Source organism: Carcharodon carcharias, chromosome 19, assembly GCF_017639515.1.
Source record: "Carcharodon carcharias isolate sCarCar2 chromosome 19, sCarCar2.pri, whole genome shotgun sequence".
Lineage (NCBI taxonomy): Eukaryota > Metazoa > Chordata > Chondrichthyes > Lamniformes > Lamnidae > Carcharodon > Carcharodon carcharias.
Window position 1 is genome coordinate 43,534,775 of NC_054485.1, and position 26,662 is coordinate 43,561,436.

At 43.0% G+C, this 26,662-nt stretch overlaps 1 protein-coding gene across 1 annotated transcript in view; it reads right to left on the minus strand.

Moving 5' to 3' along the window:
- Positions 1-26,662, minus strand: part of rspo1 (R-spondin 1) — a 211,599-nt gene that overhangs the window by 123,484 nt on the left and 61,453 nt on the right. The window contains exon 2 of the mRNA XM_041213264.1: positions 13,037-13,228. Coding sequence (XP_041069198.1) covers positions 13,037-13,228 — 192 coding nt within the window. The remainder of the gene's footprint in view (positions 1-13,036; positions 13,229-26,662) is intronic.

Below are 26,662 nucleotides of genomic sequence, written 5' to 3' on the forward strand. Positions count from 1 at the left end.
AGAGTTAGTATATGCTGACAGTTTCATAGTTCTGTCATTGGGCAACAGCAATAAAATGCAGATGTTGCATTTAATGTGTCCACCAACCTTGAAAGTTGAATATACAAAATCTGTCTCACACTAACTTCATAAATAATCTTGACAAAGGGAATCATTGTTAACTGAATAGTTCAAATTGCCTAAAATGTCACCAAAGGGGCAAGAATTCCAACAATCAACATGAGATCACAACACCAACAACAACATGCACCTTCAATGTACTTAGACATCCCAAGGTGCTTCACAGGACCAAACAAATGCGATACCAAGCCACATAAGAGAGATATTTTGATGGATCACCAAAAGTTTGATCAAAGAGGTAGGTTTAAGGGAGAAAAGAGAGGTTTAGTGAGGAAGTTCCAGAGCTTGGGGCTTAGGCAGCTGAAAGCACAGCCACCAATGGTGGAGTGGTTAAAATTGGGGGTGCTCAAGGAGCCAGAATCGGAGGAGCACAAGGGATTTCATGAAGTTGTAGGATTGGAGAGGATGGCAGAGATAGAGAGGGGTGATGCCATGGAGGGACTTGAAAATAAGGATGAGAATGTTAATATCGAGGCACTGTTTAACTGGGAGTCAATGTAGGCCAGTGAGAACACGTGATGAATGAATGGGATTTGGTATGTGTTAGGACATGGGCACCAGAGTTTCAGGTTACTTCAAGTTATTAAGAGTGGAAGGTGGGAGGCCGGTCAGGACAGCTTTGGAACAATTGAATCTAGGGGTAATAAAGGCATGGATGACAGTTTTACCAGCAGATGAGCTGATACAGGGGCAGAGTTGGATGAGGTGATGGAGGTGGAAATACACAATCTTAGTATGTGGTCAAAAGCTCATCTCGGAGTCAAACATGACACAAAAATTGTGAACTGTTAGATGGTTGCCAGGGAGATAGAAGAAGTTGGTGATGAGAGAATGCAGTTTGTGGCTGGAACTGAAGATAATGGCTTTGGTCTTCCCAATATTTAATTGAGGGAAATTTCTGTTAATCCCATTCTGGATGTTGGACGATTGTCTGATAATTTAGAGTCAGTAGAGGCATTGGGAGAGGTGGTGTTAAGGTAGAGTTGGGTGTTGTCAGTGTAAATGAAGAAACAAATGCATCTTTACAGATAAATGTCACAAAGGGGCTAAGAGTAGATGAGAAATAGGAGGGTGTCAAGGATAGACCATTGGCGCACACTAGAGTTATGGTGCAGGTGTGAGAAGAGAAGCCAGTGCAGGTGATTCCCTGGCTGCAACTGATAAGATAAGAATAGAACCAGGGAGTGCAGTCCCTCTCAGCTGGATGACTTTTGAGAGATATTGGAGGAGGCTGATAGGGTTGCCAACCCTCCTGGAATGGTTGGGAGGCTACCGGGATCGGCATCAATCTCCCGGTGGCCAAAGAAAGCATTCTGAACTTTTTAAAACAATATTCTACACAAACCAGTCCCCTAATTCGACATCAGAAACCAACAAGAAGGAGAAAGAAATGAGAATTCTCACCATCATGAGGCATTGCCATGCAATGACATCCCATCCAGTGCAGCGCGCCCAATCAGAAGCGAGATCCCGGATGAACTAAGTTCCTGTAGAGAGTCCCCATGGGGGCGAACAATGTGCTCCCCCTTCTTTGGGGGAGCTAACCTTGAGACATGGGGGTCCTGAAGAGTCCATGGTTGGTGGTTGACATCAACATTCTGCAGCAGTTGATGCCCTCCCTGCTTCTCCAAAGGCCACAGGCCGAAGTCTTGCACTGTCAGGAAACCACTGGCAGTTGGTCACTTGTCTTATTTTCCAGGCAAAAAGACCAGTTGAGTATGGATGATGGGGGTCATCCCCTCCCGGAGGGTGCATAGCTCCAGGTGACCCTTCAGGCTCCAATTTGTCTGGCAGAGGATAAGTCCTCCATGGTGACCTTTGACCTGAGCTAGGAAGCTCAAAGAGCAGGATGAAGAGTTGCTGCAGATCAAATGGCACAGAGATCTGTTGCCCAGGCCAAACCCTTCCAAGGAGGACACCTCATGCTCTTGCATTTAGGAAAAATACAACAAACATCCACCAAGAAGTAACCTAAGATTTTTAAATTCAAATGCAATGAAAAAATAATGAATTAAAAATATCAATGAGGAAGAAAATGGTTCATTGTTTGCATTAGACCTTGAATTCACCATTAAACAATTTCTCCTGCATACTCCTCAGAGATATCACCCACAAAACCCACTGGTTTCCATGGCGCCACTTCCGTCGACGTCTCCTGGAATATGCTAGGCGAGAGTTGGCAAACCTATTTGTCAATCATTGTCAAAGGCTGCAGACAGGTTGAGAAGGACAAAGAATGATAGTTCATCTCTGTCAAAGTCACATAGGATCTCATGCTGTAGTAACCAGTGAATGAGTTAAATAACTTCATATCAACCAGATTTGAGGACTTGAAGAATGAACAGTAAAAAAAAGTTATCAGCTGGCAAGCATGAGGAAGAAAGTCAATGAAATAGGTCAAACTATTTTGGAAAATGCTTTTAGCCACCATTCCCCTTTCATTTCAAGAAATATCCTTGATATGTAAAAGTTATTATTTGAAGTGCTGATAATATGTTGATGATAAGCTTTGAAGGAGTGCCTTCACATTGCATACCTAAGTGACTCGAATCTGTCTTTTCTTATGGGAATTCATTAAATATAAGCTGTGCCCATGCTAAGCGTATTTATTTTTCATTTTAGGAGGGAGTTTGTACTCAAGAAGATGAACCAAATTGGTCATGGAACTAGGACATAAGACTTCCCGCTTTGAGCCCCCACAGACAGTCCCAAGCATATCTCTGAAGAAGGGTCATACGGGACTCAAAACGTTAACTCTGTTTCTCTCTCCACAGATGCTGCCAGACCTGCTGGCTTTTTCCAGCATTTTCTGTTTTAGTTCCAAGCATATCTTGGTCAGTTATAGAATACTTAAAGGCAGAGCAAAGCTTCCTGTCTCTGTCTTAATAATGTGGCTCAACTTCAACTTTAGAATGTTCGACTGCAACAATGTGGTATTTCTCCACTTTGCACACCAGCATCTTGGGCCCATTTCTGACAAATATTTTAATTAAACCCAGAATAAACTGTTGTGTTAAAGGGCTGTCCTAGAGAATTACTAGAAAACAAGCACAATTCTTGAAGCTGCCAGACATGGTAGGCTGTGGAAACGATGCTGTAAAATCAGAAAACATCATTTTTTAATGAGGATAATTGTGCTAATAGCAGTTGCAATTCGTGCCATTAAAATATTATTCATACCTTCAGCATACAAGGAGGTAATTTGGCCCATCGTGCTTGTGCCAGCTCTTTGTAAGTACTATTGAATTATTTCCGCTCCCCTGCTCCTTCCCCATTACACTACATGGGCAGGATTTTGCCCTTGGCGGGGGTGCTTAGCAGGGTGGGCGAGGGCGGTTGGGAAGTCAACCACCGCCAGCGATTGGCTCCACACCGCGATTTCACACGGGTGGGCCAATTAAGGCCTGTCATGCATGGACCGCGAGCGGCAGTGCTGAGCGCAGCCCGTACAGGTGGAGAGAAGAGGGCGAGCCAGGCCTTGCACGCAGCTCACACATGGGTGAGAAAGAGCGCTTCAATCTCCCTAGTGCACAGAGACAGTAAAAATTTAATAAAACATGTCCCCTCAGGTGTATCTGTCGCATGGGATGGGACATGTTTTTTATTCCAAAATAAACTTTTTATTTAACGTTTATTTGCTTTAAGAAAACCTCATCCCGCTTGCGGATGAGGTTTCCTAAAACATGTAAAGGCCGCTTGGCCTTTTCGCCTGCCCATCAACCATAAGGTTGGACAGGCAGCCTAGATTTGAATTTAATTAGATTGTTATTGGCCTAAATAGGCCTTTTAATTATTTCAAACTATTTTGGAAAATGCTTTTAGCCACCATTCCCCCTTCCTGATAACATGAGAAGTAGTGAAGTAAGAAGTAAACTCGTTGCATTATATTCATAAAAAAGAGGAAAAAAATTGAAAAACGATTAAACTCATCTCAGTTATCTCTCCTTTTGTTAGAAATATGCCCAACAACATTTCCCACTGGCCTTCTGTCCTGTTCCCAGAGGCCTAAGGCTTGAGTTTTGCATTTTCCATACCTATCAGTGCACTAAAAAGAACAAAGAGGCACAACCAGCTGTGTGCAACAGCTTACATTGCTGTGGCAATGCACTTTTACGTGCATGTTGCAGTCCGGAGAAAAGGATAAGGATTGTAGAGGCTCCAATGTTCTCTCAATCACATGGCTGACCAGGAATCTCTCCCACTCTTACTGCCTGCCATTGGTTGGAAGGAGTTGCAGGTTGATACTCAACCTGTTTGGCCACTTGATAAATGCACCTTCCTTGGTCATTAAGGCCAGAATTTTACATTCAGTGTGCGGGCCCGCGCTCAACACGCACGAGCGTAATATGACACACGATGACTTTAGGCGTGCATCCCAATGTCATTGTGCACTCGCGCGATATTTTGTTTGGCGGGCCCGTGCCGGAGTCAGCTCTGTGCCCGCCAATAATTGAAAAGCCGTTAACGAGGTAATTAACTTGAAACGTACGCTGCCCGTCCAACCTAACAGGATGAAGTTTCTAAAACTAATACAAATTAAATAAAACAGTTTATTTTGAAATTAAAAACATGTCCCATCTCATGTGACATAGTCACATGAGGGGACATGTTTCATTAAATTTTTATTGCAGTTATTAATTTTTTTAAAAAGCGCTTCACTCTCCCAGCTCCATGCCTCAGGGAGATTGAAGCGCTCTTTCTCGCACATGCACGAACTTGGTGCTAAGCCTGGCTCTCCCTCCTCCCTCCGCCCGCACAGGTAGCGCTCAGCACTGCCACTGGCGATCCACGCAGGGCCAGCATTAATTGGCCCACCCACGTGAAATCACGGTGCGGAGCCGATCACGGGCGGCGCTTGGCTTCCCGACCGCCCCCACCCGCTCCCAATGAGCCTGCCCAACAAGGCAAAAATTCTGGTCCAAGTCTTGGGGTGTGACTTGAATACAGAGGTTCCAGCTCAGAGGCAAGGATGCTACCCACTGCACCACAAGACCTGCTGCATAGCCAGGTAACAGCCCATAATTCCCAGAAGTTACTCGGTGTACAAGCACAACAGACAGCCTTTCTTTTGGGTCTAACGAATACCCACCACCTTTTGTATTGGAAGCACATAACATAACAAAATGTTTTTAGTGATGGACAATAAGAATGATCAAAAGTTGCTATTTTTGTGCGCAAAAGTTGCAATCTATGCCACCAGCTCCTCATTCAGAATGAAGAAGGGTTTACAGCATTAAAATCCAGAGAAGCTATAATTAGTGAATAGCTTAAATGTGTCTCTGATTTTCTTTGTATGAAGACAAGAAACAGGGTAAATGCTGAACTTTGAACAAGAAGCTGAGACAAGTAACTCTGTATATATTAAAGCTTGCAATATATAATGATGAAGTAATGTGGCAGACATGTCATGTGTTGTACAGAATTAATACTGTCAGCAGTATGTGTATCCCTGGTTCAGCCTCGAGAACAATTCCAATCTAGACCACCACTCCTTGAATACCTAAGTTCATCATATGTTCTGAAGGTCCCTCAATAATATACACTAACTCTATGCCAACTTTGTTTCAAATTGGGCCTGATTTTTTTTTCCTTATCTCCACTCCAGCCTCCATTTTGCCTGACTGCTGGTTGTTTGTTGTATCTGCCAGATTACTCTACTCTAGTCTAGTCACTTGTTTTATATCTGTATCGTTTTATTCTTAAATATTTAAACCTCATAAAGATTTGACACCACTAAGTTTCACCAGCCTGCTCTTTAAGTGTAGTTAAGCCATATTAATTTCAGCCTCAGGGCTTGGCAAACCAATTTTTAATAACAGGCATCTGATTTATTGAGTTCTGAGCCTATGAAGAAAGCAAAATGTTATAATGAGAGCTTTTATACTGAGCGAGTCTGTAATAATGAGGCTCCAGTGGAAAAAAAGACTGGTGGGCACCGAGGGGAGCTAAGACACTTCATTTCAAACCAGGAAGGAGAGCGCTCAGTAAATCATCTCAAGGTTCTCTCCAGTGCCTCCTAACAGCTGGTATAGGTTCAACATTAACCTTGGAACAAGTCATGCAAAGGAGAGCAAAGAGGTGAAAATATGAACGGATTTTCAATAAAAAATAATTTATATTTATTAATATGACTTCCAGAATTTTAATAACACAGCCCTGCTCATCAAGTTTTGAGACAAGGCTCCAAACAGTTCCATGTGATCATGTTAATGGTATGGATGTAAATATTCAGCATACCATAGCTATTCTCCTCCATTGGTTTAAAGGGGGCCTGTCTTCAGGGGGGAAAAAAAAATTGCAGATGTATTTTTCTGTTTCTAGTCTTGCAGCTTCTTGATATAACTTACATTTATTGTCATCAATTGGATGAAATCATAGGCAGCATCTTCCGGCTGGTGTGTGGGGGCGGGCCCGACACACTGGTGCGTAAAATGACACCTGTTGACTTTGGGCGTGTGTCCATCGCGCCACCGCGATATTTTGTTCAGCAAGCACTCGTCGCAGTCGACTGTTCAACAGTCTATTAAGGCCATTAAGAGATTAATCAAAAGTATTTAAGAACGCTGCCCGTCCATTCTTAAGGTTGGTGGGCAGGCAAAAAGCCCAAGCGGCCTTCGCGTTTTTCAAGAAAACTCATCCACGGGTGGGATGAGGTTTCCTGAAGCTTTTACAAAATAAATAAATACATTTTCCAGCCTTTACAAACATGTCTCAACTCATGTGACACCATCACATAAGGGGACATGTTTAAATACATTTTTCCATTACTTATTAAACTCTTTTATTGTCTATTCAATCTCTCCGTGGCAGCTCCCCCCCTCCCCCCGCCCACACAGGTAACGCTGACGGCCGAGCTTTACACTGGGTGGGCCTAAATTAGCCCACCAATGTAAAATGGAGGCGCGCAGCCGATCATGGGCAGCAATCAGCTACATGCCTGACCCCGCTCGCTCCTGAATAGCTTGCCCGCCATAGGAAAAAACTAGGCCCATGACATAAGTAAAGCACTAATACTTCTGGTCCTTCTCAGCCCTCAAAAATGAAGATTTACCTAATGCTTTTTCAGAATTTCAATTTCAATCTAGTGAATTAACATGTTTTCATTATTTATTGGAAAATATCGTTCAAATGATATTAACTGGCAATGACACTTGTAGATGTTTTCTCATGACAAATATTGCTACTATTTCTCTACTGAGCATCCTCAGGAATTGAATGATAACTGAAGTATTCAGAAGACATCACTACACATCTCTGTCCTGAATAGTGCTGTGCTGAGATAAGGATTTCATTCACATAATTAATTAACACAACACTGAAACCATGTGGCAACCAGTTCAATGAGTTAAGAGTACAAATGGTTTTAAAAAAAGATAGAACCAGAATTTATATAGCACCTTCCCTGACTTCAGGACATTTCAAAGCACTTTTAGCCAATTAAGTACTTTTGAAATATAATCATTGTTGCAATACAGGAAACACAGCAATCAATTTGTGCATAGCAAGGTCCCATAAACAGCACTGTGACAATGACCAGATCATCTATTAAAGTGATTGAGCGTGAAATATTGGACAGGGAACTAGAGACAATGCCTCTACTCTACCATGAACTCTTTACTCCCACCTGAGGGGGCAGACAGAGGCCTTTGATTCACATTAAATTTTCCCATATTACAAGAAGCACAATTCACACAGTAGAGGCAGATGGGGACTGGTTCCAGTAATGAACTGCCTATATAAATCTTCAAATTCAAGGCTTTGGAATTCGTCATATCTTAAGTTATTGGCTGGTCCATCTGTTGCACTTTCAGCTTCTGTTACAGCAATGTCTGGCACTCATAAACTGAATTCTATCTGTATTGTAATCTTGGTGTTTTGTTACCATGCGTGTATTTTTACCTTGTGTTTTTTGTCAAGTTGTCCTATCTTTCTAGCATCAGACGAAATCACAGCGGTCATGCTAAAAACATTGAGAAGCAATTCCCATTGTGCACTTCAGTTTTCAGGATCTAGTATTCTTGTTATAATAAACTACATATGTGCTATATAAAAGGATCAAAACCAAAAGCCAAAGCTGCACCACATATCCATGCTGTCACGATACTGCACTTTTGTAATCAGAGTTCAGTTGCAGTCCTTCTCCCGCTCCCAAGTGAAAGGTCAGCCATGACATCTAATCTAGCCATGAAACTGAGCACAGTTTTATTTCTCGCCCGCTAAGGGAGAGCAATCATATAACCCAAAGCCCAGATATCACTTGTAAATTCAAAATATTCATCCTTTTGGCCATTTGATGTTGTTTCAAGGTCATACTTTTACATTAAATGGAACAATAACGTGCAGCAAGAAAGACAATTGTTATGAGGTTAGGCAGCTCACCAAATGGATTCTAGTGCCTGTTTAGAACATAATAAAGTTTGGAGAATTTGTACCAGGGTGCAAAGGAGCAATAATACTTTAGAAGGTGATGATCACCTCTTCACCTGTACTTAGTGTATGTACAAATGACACTGGGATAGAAATTGGATCTTGTGTCTATTTTAATGGTGTAAAACAGGTAGAGCAAAGGGCAATTTTGGAAACCAATGTCGTGTGTCTCAAGGACAACCAAAAAATGTCCAACCTGATATTAGATCAGGTAGGCTCCAAGGAGGCAATTTAAAGCAGGCTTTATGTCCCTCAGGGAAATTGAGGCGACTGGGCACAAAGCACCTATAAAAGCTGAAGTGTTTTCTTGTTTAATGGGGAATCAGGAGGAGGAAGAGGATTGCTCCTCCAAGGCTACAGTACCCAAGAACTGCTGCCACCCTGTGTTTGTCGCCACCTCCCACCACCCACCCACCCACCCAATTCCAAAAGCAAGTATGGTGCTCAAGCCTGCTAGAGAGTACAAGAACCTAACTGGGACAAATATGTTCTCCTCACCATCCTAGTGGCCAATGCAACTTTCCAAACCACTTCTACTCTGAGGAGGGCAGGCCATCCCGTGAGGCAGTGACATATATATGTGAGCTGTTGACGAGTGTGGAAGGTCCATACTTCCTATGTATAGGCACAAATAAATTGTTTGGCTATTTCACACAAATAAAAAGTCTATATTCATCATCCCTATGAGCGATTTTTTTTATTCTACACATTTTAAATTTCATTTTAAGAAATATCCTTGATATGTAAAAGTTATTATTTGAAGTGCTGATAATATGTTGATGATAAGCTTTGAAGGAGTGCCTTTACATTGCATACCTAAGTGACTCGAATCTGTCTTTTCTTATGGGAATTCATTAAATATAAGCTGTGCCCATGCTAAGCGTATTTATTTTTCATTTTAGGAGGGAGTTTGTAATCAAGAAGATGAACCAAATTGGTCATGGAACTAGGACATAAGACTTCCCGCTTCGAGCCCCCAGAGACAGTCCCAAGCGTATCTCTGAAGAAGAGTCATATGGGACTCGAAACGTTAACTCTGTTTCTCTCTCCACAGATGCTGCCAGACCTGCTGGCTTTTTCCAGCATTTTCTGTTTTAGTTCCTAGCATATCTTGGTCTGTTATAGAATACTTAGAAGCAGAGCAAAGCTTCCTGTCTCTGTCTTAATAATGTGGCTCAACTTCAACTTTAGAATGTTCGACTGCAACAATGTGGTATTTCTCCACTTTGCACACCAGCATTTTGGGCCCATTTCTGACAAATATTTTAATTAAACCCAGAATAAACTGTTGTGTTAAAGGGCTGTCCTAGAGAATTACTAGAAAACAAGCACAATTCTTGAAGCTGCCAGACATGGTGGGCTGTGGAAACGATGCTGTAAAATTAGAAAACATTTTTTAATGAGGATAATTGTGCTAATAGCAGTTGCAATTCGTGCCATTGAAATATTATTCATACCTTCAGCACACAAGGAGGTAATTTGGCCCATCGTGCTTGTGCCAGCTCTTTGTAAGTACTGTTGAATTAGTTCCACTCCCCTGCTCCTTCCCCATTACACTACATGGGCGGGATTTTGCCCTTGGTGGGGGTGCTCGGCAGGGGTGGGCGAGGGCGGTTGGGAAGTCAACCGCCGCCAGCGATCGGCTCCACACCGCGATTTCACACGGGCGGGCCAATTAAGGCCTGTCCTGCATGGACCGCAGATGGCAGTGCTGAGCGCAGCCCATACAGGTGGGGGGAAGAGGGGGAGCCAGGCCTTGTGCGCAGCTCATGCATGCGTGAGAAAGAGCGCTTCAATCTCCCTGGTGCACGGAGACAGTAAAAATTTAATAAAACATGTCCCCTCAGGTGTCTCTGACAGATGGGATGGGACATGTTTTTAATTCCAAAATAAACTTTTTATTTAACATTTATTTGCTTTAAGAAAACCTTATCCCACTCGTGGATGAAGTTTCCTGAAACATGTAAAGGTTGCTTGGCCTTTTCGCCTGCCCATCAACCAAAAGGTTGGACGGGCAGCATAGATTTGAATTTAATTGGATTGTTAATGGCCTTAATAGGCCTTTTAATTATCAGCGGGCGCGCAGCCGAGTCTGATGTGAACTAAGTATCGCACGAGGGCATGATGACGTCAGGATGCACGCCCGACATCATCGTGTGTCACATTACACTCAGGCGTATCAGACATGCGCCCGCAGGCTGAGCGTAATATTCTTCCCCATGTTTTTTCCTTTACAAATCTACATCCTAGAATTCTAAAAGAGGTAGCTGCAGAGATAATGGATGCACCCAATGCACCGGCCAAAATTCCCAGATTGGAAAGCAGCAAAAGTTACTCCACTATTAAGAGAGAGAGGGAGAAAACGGGGAATTACAAGTCAGTTAGCCTGACATCTGCCATTGGAAAAGTGCGGTAACAGGGCACTTAGAAAATCACAATATGATTAGGCAGAACCAATGTGTTTTTATGAAAGTGAAATCTTGTTTGACAAATCTATTGAACTTCTATGAGGATGTAACTAGTAGCTTGGGTAAAGAGAAGCCAATGGATGCAATATATTCTTCTAAACTCCAGAAAAGTACAGGCCCATTTTACTCGACCTCCCCTCAGCGTCTCTTGCCAGGGATGGATCTAGTGAACCTTCATTGTACTGCCTCTAAGGCAAATACACAACTTCTTAGATGTGGAAGCCAAAGTGTCCCACAATATTCCAGACGTGACCTAGTGAAGCCCTGTACAATTTCAGCAAAACTTCCTTACTCTTGTACTTCAACCTCCTTGTGATAAAGGTCAACGTATTATTTGACTTCCTAAATGCTTGTTGAATGCTAAATTTCAGTGTTTTGTGTACAAGGACATCAAAATCTCCCTAAACACCAATGTTTAATAATTATAGCCTATTCCTGCTCTTATTTATTGCTTTCTTAATCCAGTTCCTTCTTGATTCTTGAATCTGTTGAATTGAATCTGTTTTCAATACCCTTCCAGATTATAATGGGCCACAACTTCCATGCAGTGGCAATTACTGTCGGATTACCACTCCCCTCCTTTTGATTTACCCAGGTTGGGAGCTGCATACTTCTTAATCCTGGCCTGGTGAGACATGTTCAGTGCTATTGAATTATTCTGGAGTCCTTCCAGTGCAGGGCAGTAGCATCGGAGGAAGTGAAGCCACACCTTTTTACGGCTCTAACTGCCCATAAACTGGGTAAGCTTAAAGGTCCCAGCTACTTAGGGAGCGAGAAGGTAATCATGCAAGGTAAGTGGGAGAGGGGTTAGGGGAATGTCAGGGGATAGTCGGGGTGTCGGGAGTATAGTCGGGAAGGGGTGGGGGCTAGTCAGTGGGAGGTTGGAGCGTAGTTGGAGGTTTTGGGTTGTTGTCAGAGGGTCGGGGTGTTGTTGGGAGTGGGTGGGGGGGGTTGAGGGGGGGGGGCGGTAGTTGGTGGTGGGGCACCAGAAGAGGGGGTTGGAGTATCGGAGGGTGGGGGGGGATAGCTGCAGGATGGAGTTAAGTACCATAGTTATGCAGGCCTAGGTGATAGAAGTGTTCTTAACCCTTCTAACTTTTCCTGGTAATTGTTCTGCTAAGAGAGTCGGAAGCACCCTAAGTCTCCAATTTAAATTGAAATATCGGATGGTTCATGATGCAGGGCTATTGCCCATCAGAAGTTTAAACTTCCTGGGCAATTTCCATGCAGTCCTTGCATGGGGACTTCCTCCAACGCATCTTCTGGGATAACTCCAGGTGCGATTCCTCCCAGGAACAAAAGCTCTGGGACAATATCTCGCTGCATAGAGAAATTCTCGTCTTGCCCCGCTTCTTTTGCCATCCTCTGAATAATAACCTGGCAAAGTGTTCCACGGCCCTGATGCTGCCGTATTAAATCTGATAGCTGCATAAGGTATTACAGATTGCCAACATCTAGCAGAAATTAATCTAATATACATTATAAAGACGTTGATTGTGGGGTTCCTTGAATGAATCAGCAAGTGTATTTGGTGAGTAACTGAGCCTCATAGAGTAAGAAGAACCAAGTTTGTTTCATCAAGCTGTACAACAGTGTTGGATCTCAGCCAGGATAGTGCTAGCAGAATTAAAATTGTGTTAGCATCTCTGGATTGGAGAGGAGAAATTTGACCAGGATTCCTTCACTTGACCGTTATTCATCAATGTCTGCAGGAATTGTGTGTTTATAATGCCAGGTGAGGACAAGGACAAGATCAGGTATGGTGACATCCATTCCAAAAAAAAAGCCTTTTGACACCCACTGTTGAATTTCACACATAAACAATGGTCAATTGGACAAAGTATGTGAAGGGAACTGATGACCACTGAACTGTCCCTAATCAGGAGCCTGTCAAAGGAAGAAATTAGCAGAGAAAACAAAACAGAAAACAAAGACAATTATCACTGTTGAGTCAACAGATTATAAGTACATCAGATTACAAGTTAAAAAAGTAAAGCATTGAATAGGGAACTTCTACTTACTGTTGCACTTGTTCATTTCTGGTGTCCGCACACCAAAGTATCCAATTGGGCATGATGGCAAACAAATGCCTGTCTGTCGAATGTCGTTCCTTTCCAGAAGGATGAACAATTTAGGCAAACACTTTAGACATCCATTGTACTCCGAGCACACCTCACACCCTTTCGGACAAACTGGGGTTACCTCCGTGCTTACTGTAAAACAAAACATAAACACACAAAAAAAAGCATCACATTATCAGATTAAGTAATGAACCTCATGCTGATCATCATTCACTCAGCATCAATGATGTGTGATCAAAAACTCTGACAAGGAGGTTTTCTTTTCTTTCCATCAAGAAGGGCATCACTGCTGAAGATTTGAATGCTGTCCCGCACTTTGGCACTGAGTTAAAGCATTACGTATTTCCATGTCCAATTATGCAAATAAAATGGAAAACTTCTTTCCATTCATACCAGACAGCTTACCAAAGCCTCAACCCTATTAGAGGCCCCCCTCACACTGCATCAGTGTGTTTTTTTCCACTGTAATGCCATATATTCCATGGGTCTTCTGAGTGGGATTACTAAATCTTGTGTTGCAGGCCCATAACCAATGGTACCACCAAGCAATTTAGTACATGAACACCAATATAATGCAAGGACAAAGATCACATTTACATAAAAATGCTTTAATGTTGTGCCAAAAACCCTTAATTCATTAACCCAAATTGTTCCCACCCCTAGCATCACCACTAACATATCTGTTACCAGCAGTACTTCACCCTTGTGTTATGCAGCTAACAATAGTTTCTCTAGATAAAAAGTATGGAAGGTCAAAATCTACAATTATGTTGCGAACTTGCAGTTCAATTGGACATAATGTAAAGTTTCACGCACTTCACCATCACATACTTTACTGCTACATTGTACCAACACTGATAGTCAAAAGGATCTGGATTAGACCTGCCGAAGCTGATCTTGTGAAGAAAATGTGCAGATGAGAGGGAACTTTCATCCTATTAGGCTGGAGCTAATACACTTGGACCCAGGTCCCAACGATTCACAACCTGAAATGACGGGTGGAAATTCGTGCTCTCGCTGGTGGCGAGCTTGGGGCTGGGAATAGCAGGTAATTACACAGGATTGTGCTGTAATGGAACCCCGGGGCGGTGTGATGGGGTTGCGGGGGCGGGGGTGGAGTGGGGGGGCGGTGTCCCTCGATCAAAGGCACTCACTGCCTGATTGAGGGACGCAACATAGGGAATAGGGGAACACGGTCAGAGTCACTCCCCTACCCTTGCTGCCGCACCACCCCCCCTACCCCCTCCGCCGACACACACATACACACACACACACACACACACACCTGTCTCCCTGTGCCCCCCACCCTGCAGACCCACTCCTAACCCCCACCAACACTATTTAACTGTGGCCTGGGTCGCTCCATGATCCTGGGACTCCAGTAGGTGTTTTGCATCAGCCGCTGCCTCCCCTTTGATGTTGCTGAGCACAACAGCCGCCAGCCTCTGGTTGGCTGACAGCTCTAGGAAGCCAGACTTCCACCTCTCAGGAATCTCTCTTGGTTCCAGGGGAAGGTCCACTGCCAGCTTCGCCACTGGATGATTGGCTTGTGGTTTGGCATGTCTCCCCAAAAACGAGGCAATGTGAGATTCTCGCTGGCTTTCCACCCAGTAGACGAGACCCCTGACTCCTGAACAAGAGCCCACCCATTAATTCTGTTTCTCTAGAGATGCAGCCTGACCTGCCAAGTATTTCCAGCATTTTTTGTTTTTATTTCAGGTGGGTCCCGAGCTTAGCATCTCACTTGAAAATGGAAATTCAATAAAACTCAACACTTTAATATTAATAGTGCTCATTTTTAGTGGTTATAATCAACGCAAAGTTGTCCGCATACTGGAACTTTGACCAGATCATGAGACCAACCTCCTGCTTCCTTGAACTAATTTCCACAAAACTGTTAACCACCCAACTTCCCTTCCTGGCCTCATTCCAATTGACATTGCAATTGGTTGCCTCTCCTCAGGTACTGTTCCTGCATTTTCAAAACTGTTATCTTCATCCTCTCCTCAAAAAAATGCACCGTTGACCCCTCTGCCTTTGTAAGTAACTGCCCCATCTCCAGCTCCAATCTCCTTCCCAGTATCCTTAAAAATCCTAAATCCATGCTTACCTTTTCCATAGCTTCATGTTTGAGACTCTATTCAGTTTCCTTCCCAACTACAACCCTGAATGGGTCCCTTACTTAGAGTCACAAATCGTATTCTGTATGACTATGATCATGGTGCATTCTTCCTTGCCCTTTTGGATTGCATTGCACCTTTTAACATAGTCAACTATATTATCCATCACCAATGCCTCTCTCTGGGACTGACTTTGCTTGGTTGCACACGTATTTGTCCAAAGATAGCCAGAGCCTCTCCAACAATGGCTTCTCTGCCACCCCCATACCATTATGTATGGACTGCCCCCAAGGAAATTGCTTGGTGCTCATCCTCTTCCTCAACTACATACTGCCCATTGGGCAACATTAGCTAAGATATAGGATCAGGTCCCACATGTTCACTGACAATTCTTCTAGCTTTACCTTTCCAACATCTTTTTTGAATCCCCTCCTCTGTCAGACCATTGTCGGACTGATCGGTTGTCCAACATCCAGTTAAATATTAAGAAAACCAAAGCCATTGTCTTCAACCACCTACATAAACTCTGCAGCATTGCTGTCAATTCCATCCCTCTCCTTGGTCACGTTTTCTATTTGCACCAGCGACCTTGGCATCCCAGTTGACCAAGAGCTGACCTTTTTATCCCCATAACCTCAGCAACATAAAGACTGTTTCCTACTTTCACCTCCATAACATCATTCATTTCCTCCCCTGTCTCAGCCCATTGCTGCTGAAAAAATAATCATCCATGCCTTTGTCACCTCAAGACTCAGCTATTTTAACGCCTTTCTGGCTGGTGTCTCATCCTCCACAGCGGTAAACTTCCATTAATCCAAAACTCTGCTACTTGCATCCTAACCTATACTGAGTCTCATTCATCCACGTGCTTCTCATGTTTATTGGCTCCCAATCCCCCAATACCTCAAATTTAAAATTCTCATCCCCGTATTCAAATTTCTTCAGAGCATCGCCTCTCTCTAACTCTAACACCTATTTCTGGACCTACAAACGCTCAATGTTCTTCTAATTCTGGCTTCTTGTGTACCCCACTACTTTCACCCCACCACTGGTGGCTGTGCCTTAAGCTGCATTAGCCCTAAGCTCTGCCATTCCCTTCCTAAGTCTCTCTAACACTCCATATTCTTCTCCTCCTTAAAACACACCTCTTTGACCAAGCTTTTGATCACCACTCCTAATATCTTCTACTTTGGCTCCCTGTTGGTTTTTATCCACTAATGCACCTTTGAAGATGTTTTTCCACATTAAAGGCATCATATAAATGCAAGTTATTGTTGATTTTGCAAATGTGGGAGGAGGCTGTGCTCATTTTGGCTTCCACATTGTACAACGTTAAAGGAGCTAGATAAACAGAAGCTGATGATGTACATTACAAAAGTGGCTACATTCCAAAAAGTACTTCCTCAGTAGTAAAGCAATTTTGAATCTCTTCAGGTTATGAAAGATTCTATATAAATACAAGTTAGTGCTTTTTAAATCCCTTCCCCTCCAGAAACAAATCTCAATGCCTTTTTAATCCAATAATGCCAATCAGTTCAATGGCCCTGCGTGGTAATTACTTACTGCTTTCTTCTTAATTTTTAACTTGTGTTCCCTGGTATTTGAATACATCAGCATACTGAACAGTTTACTTGGATGAGCTTTGCAGAGCTCTGTTGTGATGCTGAAACTTGAATTAGGTCACTGTGAAATCTATTCTTTTCTAACAAGAACAAACTCAACTTAATTAGCCTTTCTTCATAACATGGATTCCAGATAACTGGAATCATCTTTATTTCCCTCGTACCCTTTGAAGGGCAATAATATCCTTCCTGTGATTAGGTGGCCAAAACTGCTCACAGTTCTCCAGATGGGGTCTGACTAATGCTTTATACAATAACAAATATAACCACTACTTGTTAATTAATGCTTTTGTGCCTGGTTATTTTATTTTTGTTGCAGCCTGGCACAGGACTTAGACTTTCCACAATTTATCAACAGGACCAAAAGATCCATTGGTCAACATACTTTATTAGTGTTCCCTTTTAACAAATATTTGCTACCTTGTTGTTTCTCCTTCCTATACTATTTTGCACTTAACCAAATTGAATTGCATTGGCCACCTACTGGTCCAGTTGTCTACGACCACCCAGATCCTTTAGAATATGGTTGTAGTGGTTTTCACATTGTTGTATTTTACTTTCATCACCATAGATGAAACTTTTCTTCATGGCACCTTTGTCATGTCTTTTATATACTAGTGGCATTCCTAATGGCCTGCCCAAGCAGCATGGCATTCACCACCCCTCCTGGCCCTAGTATTCAAGTGACCCCTAATTAACCACTTCAGAGTCTCAACTGACATAGGGTTTGGAAGGCTGACCTTGACCTTTCCAACCCTTGACAATCGGGGCGGGGCGGGGTGTGGGTAGGGGGGGAAGCAAGGATGGGGGGGTGGAATTTGCAGGGGGCATAGGAGGGTGCAGAGGGGAGGGTGAGTCTGGAAGGCAAAGAGCTTTCCACCCCATGCCTTCACACACGATTAAATGGCCCCCTCCCTCACCTGGGATTGGGGGGGTGGCGGGTAGGTGCAGCATTAAATTTCATCCATAGAATCGTGTCAAATATTTCCTGAAACTCCCAAGTAGGAAACTGTTTGTGCAACAGTAATAACTTTAGAAAACTGTTCTAATAAAATATCACTTCCCTTTCTTGAATCCATCAGATGAATCAAAAGGTTATCGATTTAACTCAATTTCTGCCTTGAGTGTGTGAATTTCAAGAGGGAAGGGAAGGACAATGCCCTGAAAGCTGTGCATTATGCCAGTTGAACACAGCACCTGCAATATGAGGGGATGTTTCAATGCATCTTAGATCAACATCAAGGCATAACAGGTTGCTTCAAAATAGAGTAAACAAATGTCATTTTATATCAGCAATATGCCTCTTGAATAAATACTATTAGATTTGCTTATGTGCATTTTATTCAATTACTCAATTATAATGTTACTTGTGAAAACTGGGTGTAATCTTAATGTTCTTGACATGTAATGGTGACTGCAAATGAGGAGCTGCTTTGGCACATGATGGGATAATGTACAAATCAGGTTATCCTATTGCTCGTAGGCATTTGTCAGACACCATCTGAAGACTGTATCAGTTCTGGTCATCTGATCACAGACAGGATAGTGTTGTCCTTCAAAAGGTTATGGGGAATCAACAAAGATGATGCCATGTATCAGGAATCTATAATAAGATGGAAAAAATAATAAAAAGTTGACTTTGTTCTCTTTGATGGTCACAGAAGTTCTATCATATTCAGAATATGTTAATGTGACTTAATTGCAATAGAATTAGAGAATCAAGGATTATGTAGGTCAAATAATCAATATTAGAAATTGAGCAACATTTTAACGTGAATTATTTTAATGTTATTTTCAGTGAATTCTGTAGTTATCAAAGTGAGGAAGATGCTTGTGCACAGAAATGGATCTGTCCCCAACTTTTCATTCCCTGTTAAAATCAAGCACATCTAGATTAGATGCAGCATAATGTTGCATTTGCACATCCTTGATATGTCTTAACTCCAACCTCAAAAGAACACCTTTAGTTTGCAATTAACTCAAATAATTTATTCTCACCGATATCGTCACCCAATCCTCTAGAATTAAGATGAAAACTAAAAATTGTTCTTCCATTTATAAATTAAATATGTTTTAAGCAACTATCAGATATTGATCAGATATGAAACATTCGCTCAAATCCAGCCCGTCCCATTGGAAGAGGTTGCAGTAGTACAATTCAGGCCCCATCTGGAGGATTGTGTAGATTTTTATTTATTCTTTCCTGGTTGTGGACTGGTAAGGCCAGCATTTGTTGTCCATTCATGATTACCTTTTGAGAGCAGTTAAGAGTCAACCACATTGCTGGGAGTCTGGAATCACATGTAGGCCAGACCAGGTAAGGGCAGCAGCTTTCCTTCCTAAAGGATATTAGTGAACCAGATGGGTTTATACAGCATTCGATCATAGTTTCATGGCCACCATTACTGAGGCTAGCTTCAATTCCAGATTTTTAAAAATTGATTACATTTATTAATTAAATTTAAATTTCACCAGCTGCTATGGTGCGATTTGAATCCATATTGCCAGAGCATTAGCTAAGACTTCTAGATTCCTAGTCCAGTGACAATACCACAACATCATCATCCCCCACACCTGACCACCTAATCACTGCCTGCAATGGATACAGGGAGATTCGATAATGTCATGGGGAAAGATTATTGAAGTTTTTGTCTTCTGGCTGTAAGAGTCCTATAAGAAATGAGTTTTCATAATCTCAATCGAGTTCTGAATGGGCATGGACAAGCCAATACTAAATTTACCACTATTTGCTATTAAAATATAAGCCTCATTCAGAGACAATATGCGATGGCTAACAAAGGAATAGGAAAAATTTCACATTGGTAAAATAAGGTGAGTCTTTTCAGGCTGGGGCTGAGGCATGATGTTGGAGCAAAGCACAGGCAGATTCACCCTGCATCAATCTGCTTATCTAGCTTGATATCCCTGATATTAACAGTAGGTACTTGAAATAGAAAGTGCATTGTACCCCACATGCCCTTAGTATAAAATGTCCAAATAACAACTAGTGCAGGTTGCATCATTGGGAAAATATCCAATCAAAAGGACATAGAGGCATCATGACAGGAAGCAACGGGATTACATTTTACATCCCGCAAGTGAATTGGCCTAATGGCTCAGGGGCATTGTTATTGCAAGTTTGGACCATAAGTAACACCATCTGCGTTTCATTTAAGTGAGGGAGGTGTCTTATGCTCAGACAGGGACCAGTTTACAACTTCTTATGCCCTGTCAAAATCAGGCACTCCCAGAACAAACTTAGCATGAGTTAGATGCAGATGGTGCTCCATAGCACCCTAGTGCCAGCACTGCAGTTTTTACTAGATTAGGTAAATATTCATGTTAAGAGTAATAAATGTTAGATGTTATTAAATCAATTTTAAATGGAAATTAAACTAGTCGTTGGGTCCCAGAGTGGTTCGGTGATGATTTTTCACAGTGCCATCTGTTCTTAATCAGGCTGTCATCCCCATAAAAAAAGATCTTTCACGGAGCTGACGCCATCGCATGTATTATAAGCCAAAGTTAATTTGTTTTTCTTTATTGGTAATCACTCTGTTCTTTCTTCATGGAGCCCTAAAGCTGACATTCCCTTTTTAAAGCTGCAATTATACAGCATGTTTTGTGGCAGCCCCATATCAAAATTGGTAGTACACCTGGGCCAAAAGGATGCAGCAGTGCTGCTGCTGTGAGCCAGTGCTGGCATATGTGGCATCACCAGAAAGAACTGAACTCACTTTGTTTCAGATGTAGCAGCAGGGTCGTCAGTACAAGGATTATTTTCAAACAGATTTAGATTCAGGTGTTTCATGAGATTAGGTTTGGTTTCCCACTGCACCTCTCTCTCCTTCTGTAAATGGGCTAGCAGAAATGTCAGAAATGAGTGCTAAAGTCATGTTTTTAAGTATGCATGTTGAGCCTCCGCAGCAAGAGTAGTGGGCAGTATTGCAAGTGCTTCCTTCAGTGTGACTCTGACAGGGAGGTTCCGACTCAAAAGATTTTGATGACTGCCCTAATGACAAAACTCACTCTTTAAAAGGACAGCAGTGTAGTGGATGACCTTAATGCCTCTTATGTTAAGAACATAAGATAAGGAACAAGAAAAGGCCAGTAGGTTCATCAATCCTGTTTCATTGTGACAATATGCAATCTGCACGCATCATCAACCGCATGCCAACTTTCTATCCTTGATACAGTCAAAGGATCTCCTGGGAAAGGCAGTAAACCGAGGATAAAGTGCAGACCAAGTTGACAAATTCCTCTCTGACCTCCAAATGCAGCCAATCAAGTTCCAGCGACTTGTATCAATGGTCTCCATTAACCATCCAATAACTTGAGATGTATTTCACTCTTATGGACTCACCCAGCACTCTTCCACATGTACAGGCAACCTATTCCTGAGGTTGACGACTCCAGAATCTAATATAACTGCATGCTTTTTGATAAACTTTCACTGATGTCTAAGAGTCATCCACTGCACAAATAACCAATCCACCAGGAAAGAACCTCACACTTGCATTATTCTAAATAACTCTGTCATATCCTTTTGAAGTTTATACTTTTCTGAAGTAAAAACGTCCAGTTCACTAAGCCTATTCTGACAACTATGTGCACTTAAACTCAGTATCTATCAATTGAGTTGCTCTCTGCTTATCCTTTTTCACGGCGTCAATATCCCCCACCACATGAGGGGACTAAAACTGGACCTTATACAAGAAAAAGGTTGTACCTGCTGTTTTAATTGTCCTAAGTATATAACTTAATCCTTATTTGCTTTTGCTTCAACCTCTTGACACTGCCATTGACCTTCATAAACGAAAACACCTTGGATCTTCCGCAGCTCAGCGGCCAAGCTAGAGAGATGAAGCACAAATCTAATAATTCAAAATGCGTCATCCATGATGTGCTGTTGGACAATGTAGAGTTATAAACCCCCACAATCTGTAACCCCACGGTATAGCAAATTCATCACTCCACCATCACTATCAAGCCAGATGAGAAACTTTGGTTCAGTGAGGAATGCAGAAGAGCATGCCAGGAGCAGCCATTGCTGAAAATGAGGAACCATCCTACTGATGCTACATCACAAGATTGCATGTATATTAAACAGCAAAGGAAGTATGCTATCAATAAATCAGGTCAAAGCTCTGCAACTCAGTCCCATCCAGTCATGAATGTTGGTAGATAATTAATGGGGGAAGGAGATTCCATAAAAATCTCTATTCTAGTATTGGTGGAGCCTAGCATTGGGTGCCCAAGCCAAGGTTGAAGACCTTCCAACCACCTTCAACCAGAATTAACTCCTCCTGAGGTCTTCACCACCGGACATGGAGCTCTGTGCCAATGATTGTTCAGTGTTCAGCTCCACTGGCAATTCTTCTGACTGCTGCAATGGGTCTACCATAGAAATATGATCTTGTGAGTCCCTGGTGAGAATGCACAAGTACTCATAGAGGGATGACATTTCATGTACCCTCTGTACTGACTCTTTCTTGCAGATGCTATTGGTTCAGCAATATCTCAGCATAGTTCTGATTACCCTCAACTCTGCTACCATCCTTCCTACCCACCACTTAAGATTCCCCAACAGATCCAATCACAACCAACTCTCTGCCTCACCATCGCCACATCCTCAGTTGGCATACTTGAAATTTCGTTGAAAAACAATCCAATTCAGATGATCTAACTCCGTCCATTGAAAAATTAAGCCTTGAATTATTTCTTGTGTATACCTCAGTTTTAACACTCTGAGTAATTTAATTCTATGAACACAGCGAGAATGGAATTAAATAATTTTCAAATCAATGCTCTAATTAACTGAAATTCAGATTGATCACCTTAGTGCTTCAAACCATGTGAATTATTGTGAAGTATGCCTGCTTGTAATGATACTAGTAAGCATGTCAAATATCACAGCCTTTTGTTTAAGGTGAAGCACAGACGTTAAAATGGAATTAATGGGTGAGAAATTGAGCTCACGAGCACCTTATTTTTGGGCACTACTTGTGCCTTTCTAGCTCCAAAATGGCATCCATGGGCTGAGCACACATTTTGTGTGAATCATACTGAATGCCAAATCATTGCAGGCATTAGCGCACATGCAGTGAACACCTGCCAGAAGTGTGCCAAGTAACCAGATCTTAGAAGCAATCAGCATGCAAAACTGATTTAACGGCTGTGGTGCTGTTTGGAGTTCACTGCTCCAATTCTTAACCTCGCACAGCTGAATGTGTGTTTAGCAGCAGGAAGAACTCTCCTTAACAGTGCTACTGTAGGGGTCATCAATTACTTACAGGTTAGTTGTTGGTTGTTTTATTCAGGCCTTTACTACAATTCTACATGTTTGATACTTTCTACAGTTATTGCAATTTGCAAAAGTCTACATTAGTGTGGTAAGGGCAGCAGGACTCATTGCTGACATCAAGGTTTCTGCAGAAGCTAGCTGCTCCCAGACATGGCTGCCATTGTAACCATTCCCCTTGAAGAACTAGAATAAAAGCAAAATACTGCAGATGCTGGAAACAAAAACAGAAAGTACTGGAAAAACTTAGCAGGTCTGGCAGCATCTGTGGAGAGAGAAACAAAGTAAATATATTGAGTCCAACCTGATTTTTCTTCGGAACCAGAGTACTGCCTGACTTAAAGATGAAGAGTGACCATGGCGAACGGGAGAAGCTACTGGAAGAGGGAGGGGAAGAAGAGGGAGAAAGAGTCTCCGTGGGATGCCGTATCTGCCCAGGGCATTCAGGGAGCAATTCTCCAGTCTGAACCTCAGAGATGAACAATTTGAGAGTGGTCTGCACCTCACCAAAGAAGTCTTCAATGAACTCGGCCACCTGCTGCAGCCACGGCTGTACCCACAGGGCAAGGACCACATGGCTGGTGATTATTAAGGTGACCATGGCGATGAACACTTTTGCATCTGGTTCCTTCCAGGTTGGAGCTGGGGATATTAGTAACATCCTGCAATTTGTTGTCCACTGTTGTATAAAAGTGGTCACTCATGCTCTCTATTGAATGAGAGCTGACTACATTTTATTCTCTCATGCCAAAGGCCAGCAGGGCAGAGCAAGAAAACAGCTTTGCTAGGATTGTAGGATAGGATTGTTTGCTAGGATGCCCCATGGTGAAAGGTGCCATTTATGTCATGTGCATGACTTTTTGGTACAGCATATCAACTCTGCCTTATACTGGAACTGAAAAGGTTTCTACTCTTTCAAGATCCAGCTGATGTGTGACCGTAGGCAGTGAATCATGCAGGTCAATGCCCAATACCCTGGGAGCAGCCATTTTGGCAGTTCGCTATGTCAGCTGCATTTGACCCACCATGGCAAGCCAAAGGATGGTGACAGAACAACAAGGGCTAACCATTGACAATATGCTTGAGGACGTCAGTGCGCAACCTGTGTGTAGTATGCATATAATAAAAAGCCATAATTCCACACAAAATGTGATGGAGTAGATCACTGCTATGATGAAACACCGCTTCCACTGCCTTGATCCATCTGGAGGAGCCCAACACACGAGAGTGGGTGACAGGATTCTTGCTCACCTATTGCGTGCTGCACAACCTTGCCATCATCAGGGTCAGGCATTGCCATCAGCTCAACAGCAAGCAGCTGAGGAGAAGGAGCATGAGGAAGAGGTAGAGGAGGAAGAAGATGGGAGGACACAATCTGGACAGCCCCTTACAGCCAGAGCTATCGTGATGAACTTATCCAAGTGCAATGCCAGTAACTGCAACCCCAATTCCCTATCCACCAAGAGTCTCATTTCTTACATTCCATCTGTCAATGGACATCACAGCATCCACTTGATCACAATGTAAAAAGTAAAAGATAACAAAATAAATATTTCAAAGCAAATTTACAAAAGAAATCTTGAAGACCACATGCAATAATCAGTTAATCATCCTTGTGCATCCCTTAGTGCCTTTGCCTATCCCGCTTCCCCCTCAGAGTGCTACCCCTATGGCTACAGCATGGCTGGTGGAAAGTTGCTGACTTTCAGTAGAGGAACTGTAGACTTTATTCATTTATTTATTATTTCTTTCATGAGATGTGGGCATCATCAGCAATTGAACGTTGCCCATTTTTAATTGAGCTGAGTGGCATGCTCAGTCTTTTTCAGAGGGCAATTAGGAGTCAATCACATTACTGTGGGTCTGCAGCCACATCTAAGCCAGACCAGGTAATGATGGTAGATTTCTTTCTCTAAAGGCCATTAGTGAACCGGACGGGTTTTTATGACAAAAAGTGATAGTTGTCATGGTCACTATTACAGAATTCCCGAGTTATTAATTGAATTTAAATTCCACCTGCTGCTGTTAGTGGGATTTGAACACATGTCCCCAGAGCGTTAGCCTGGGTCTCAAAATTACTAGTCCAGTAACATTAAGACTATGTCTGGGATTTGTCACGCCCCATCATGACGGGCGTGTTCAGTGCTGAGATTGGAGATTGGCCTAGTCACATTTCCTGACGACGTAAATCCAGGAAGCGATTGTACCCTCCCGCCGTGAATGCACACAATTTTGCGCAGCACTCACGATGATCCCAGCAGCTCCACGGATTCAGAGGGGGCACAAGCAAGTCTCTGCAGCGATTCTTCGTGGCTGGCTTGTGGTGCCAAGGCAAGGGCGACAGTGCCGGGGAGAAGGGGGAGAAGGCAACCTCGGGACAAGGGCATCAGTGCCAGGGATGTGGGGTGTTATGGCAGCACTGAATGATGTTTCAGCACAAACACATGTGGGGGTTGAGGTTGTGGGGGAGAAAATGGCCAGGCTAATAGCAAAACACGTCAAAGATGAGCACTTCACTGCAGCTGAGAGCATTTAGCTTGAGCTCAGTTGACATGCTTGGAGTCAGCCTAGTCAAGCAACTGTGCCCATTCAAGCAGCACTAATTCCTCACAGTTCCAATGATTGGTCCTCTACTAGTTAATCTTCACGTGCACACTTCAAACTTGAATGAGTGCTATGGTGCTGCAGAGGCATTGCATGGCTTGGCAAGCCTGAGGATCCTATTGGGAAAGGTGGCCAATCAAAAGTCACCCTCAGGGTACAAGCAAACCATGGAGTCTTGGATTCCAGGTTAGGAAAATGTCTGCGCCTGAGATGAGAGATCAGGATGCAGTTGAATGGCCGAAGCTACCGCCACTCGGTCATGTGGGGTGGGGCGGTGCTGGGTGGGGACACAGTGAGCCATCATTCAAACTAAACACTGGGCATCAATGTGGTAGCCAGGACACTCTGACATGCGTTAAGGGACCTCGAGAGACAGCCGCAGGCAATGACTTGACCAAGAGTGGTCCTTAGCAGACATCTGCTGACCTTTGCATTTCTCTCTTTGATACTGCAGAGAGGAGACCATCAGGAACATGGAGTCTGGTGATCCCTCTGTCTGCCTCATTGTTTATAGGCAGGAGAGAAGAAGGAGAAGAATGTGACTGAGATGCCTAGATTGCCAAAGGGAAGAGCAGAATCCTGAAGACCAAGAGGCAGCACAACCTCCTCTGCATGCAGAGGATGAACTCCACAGAGCCGTCGTTTGTAGGTGTATCACTAGACCCAGGGTGCTACCTGCAGACGAACGAGAACCGGTGTCACTGATGCCTGTGCATCTCAAAATAATTGGTCACGCACATAAGCCACCTTCTGCAGGATTTGGCACCAAGAGCACACAGAGGGCATCCACTGCTAGTGGCAACTAAAGTTACCGCCGTGCCCAACGTTTACGGCAGTGGTTCCTTCCAGGGGTCCATTGGACTCCTTTGCAGGATCTCGCAAGTCTTCACACAAAAATGAATTCTGGAAGTCACAGACA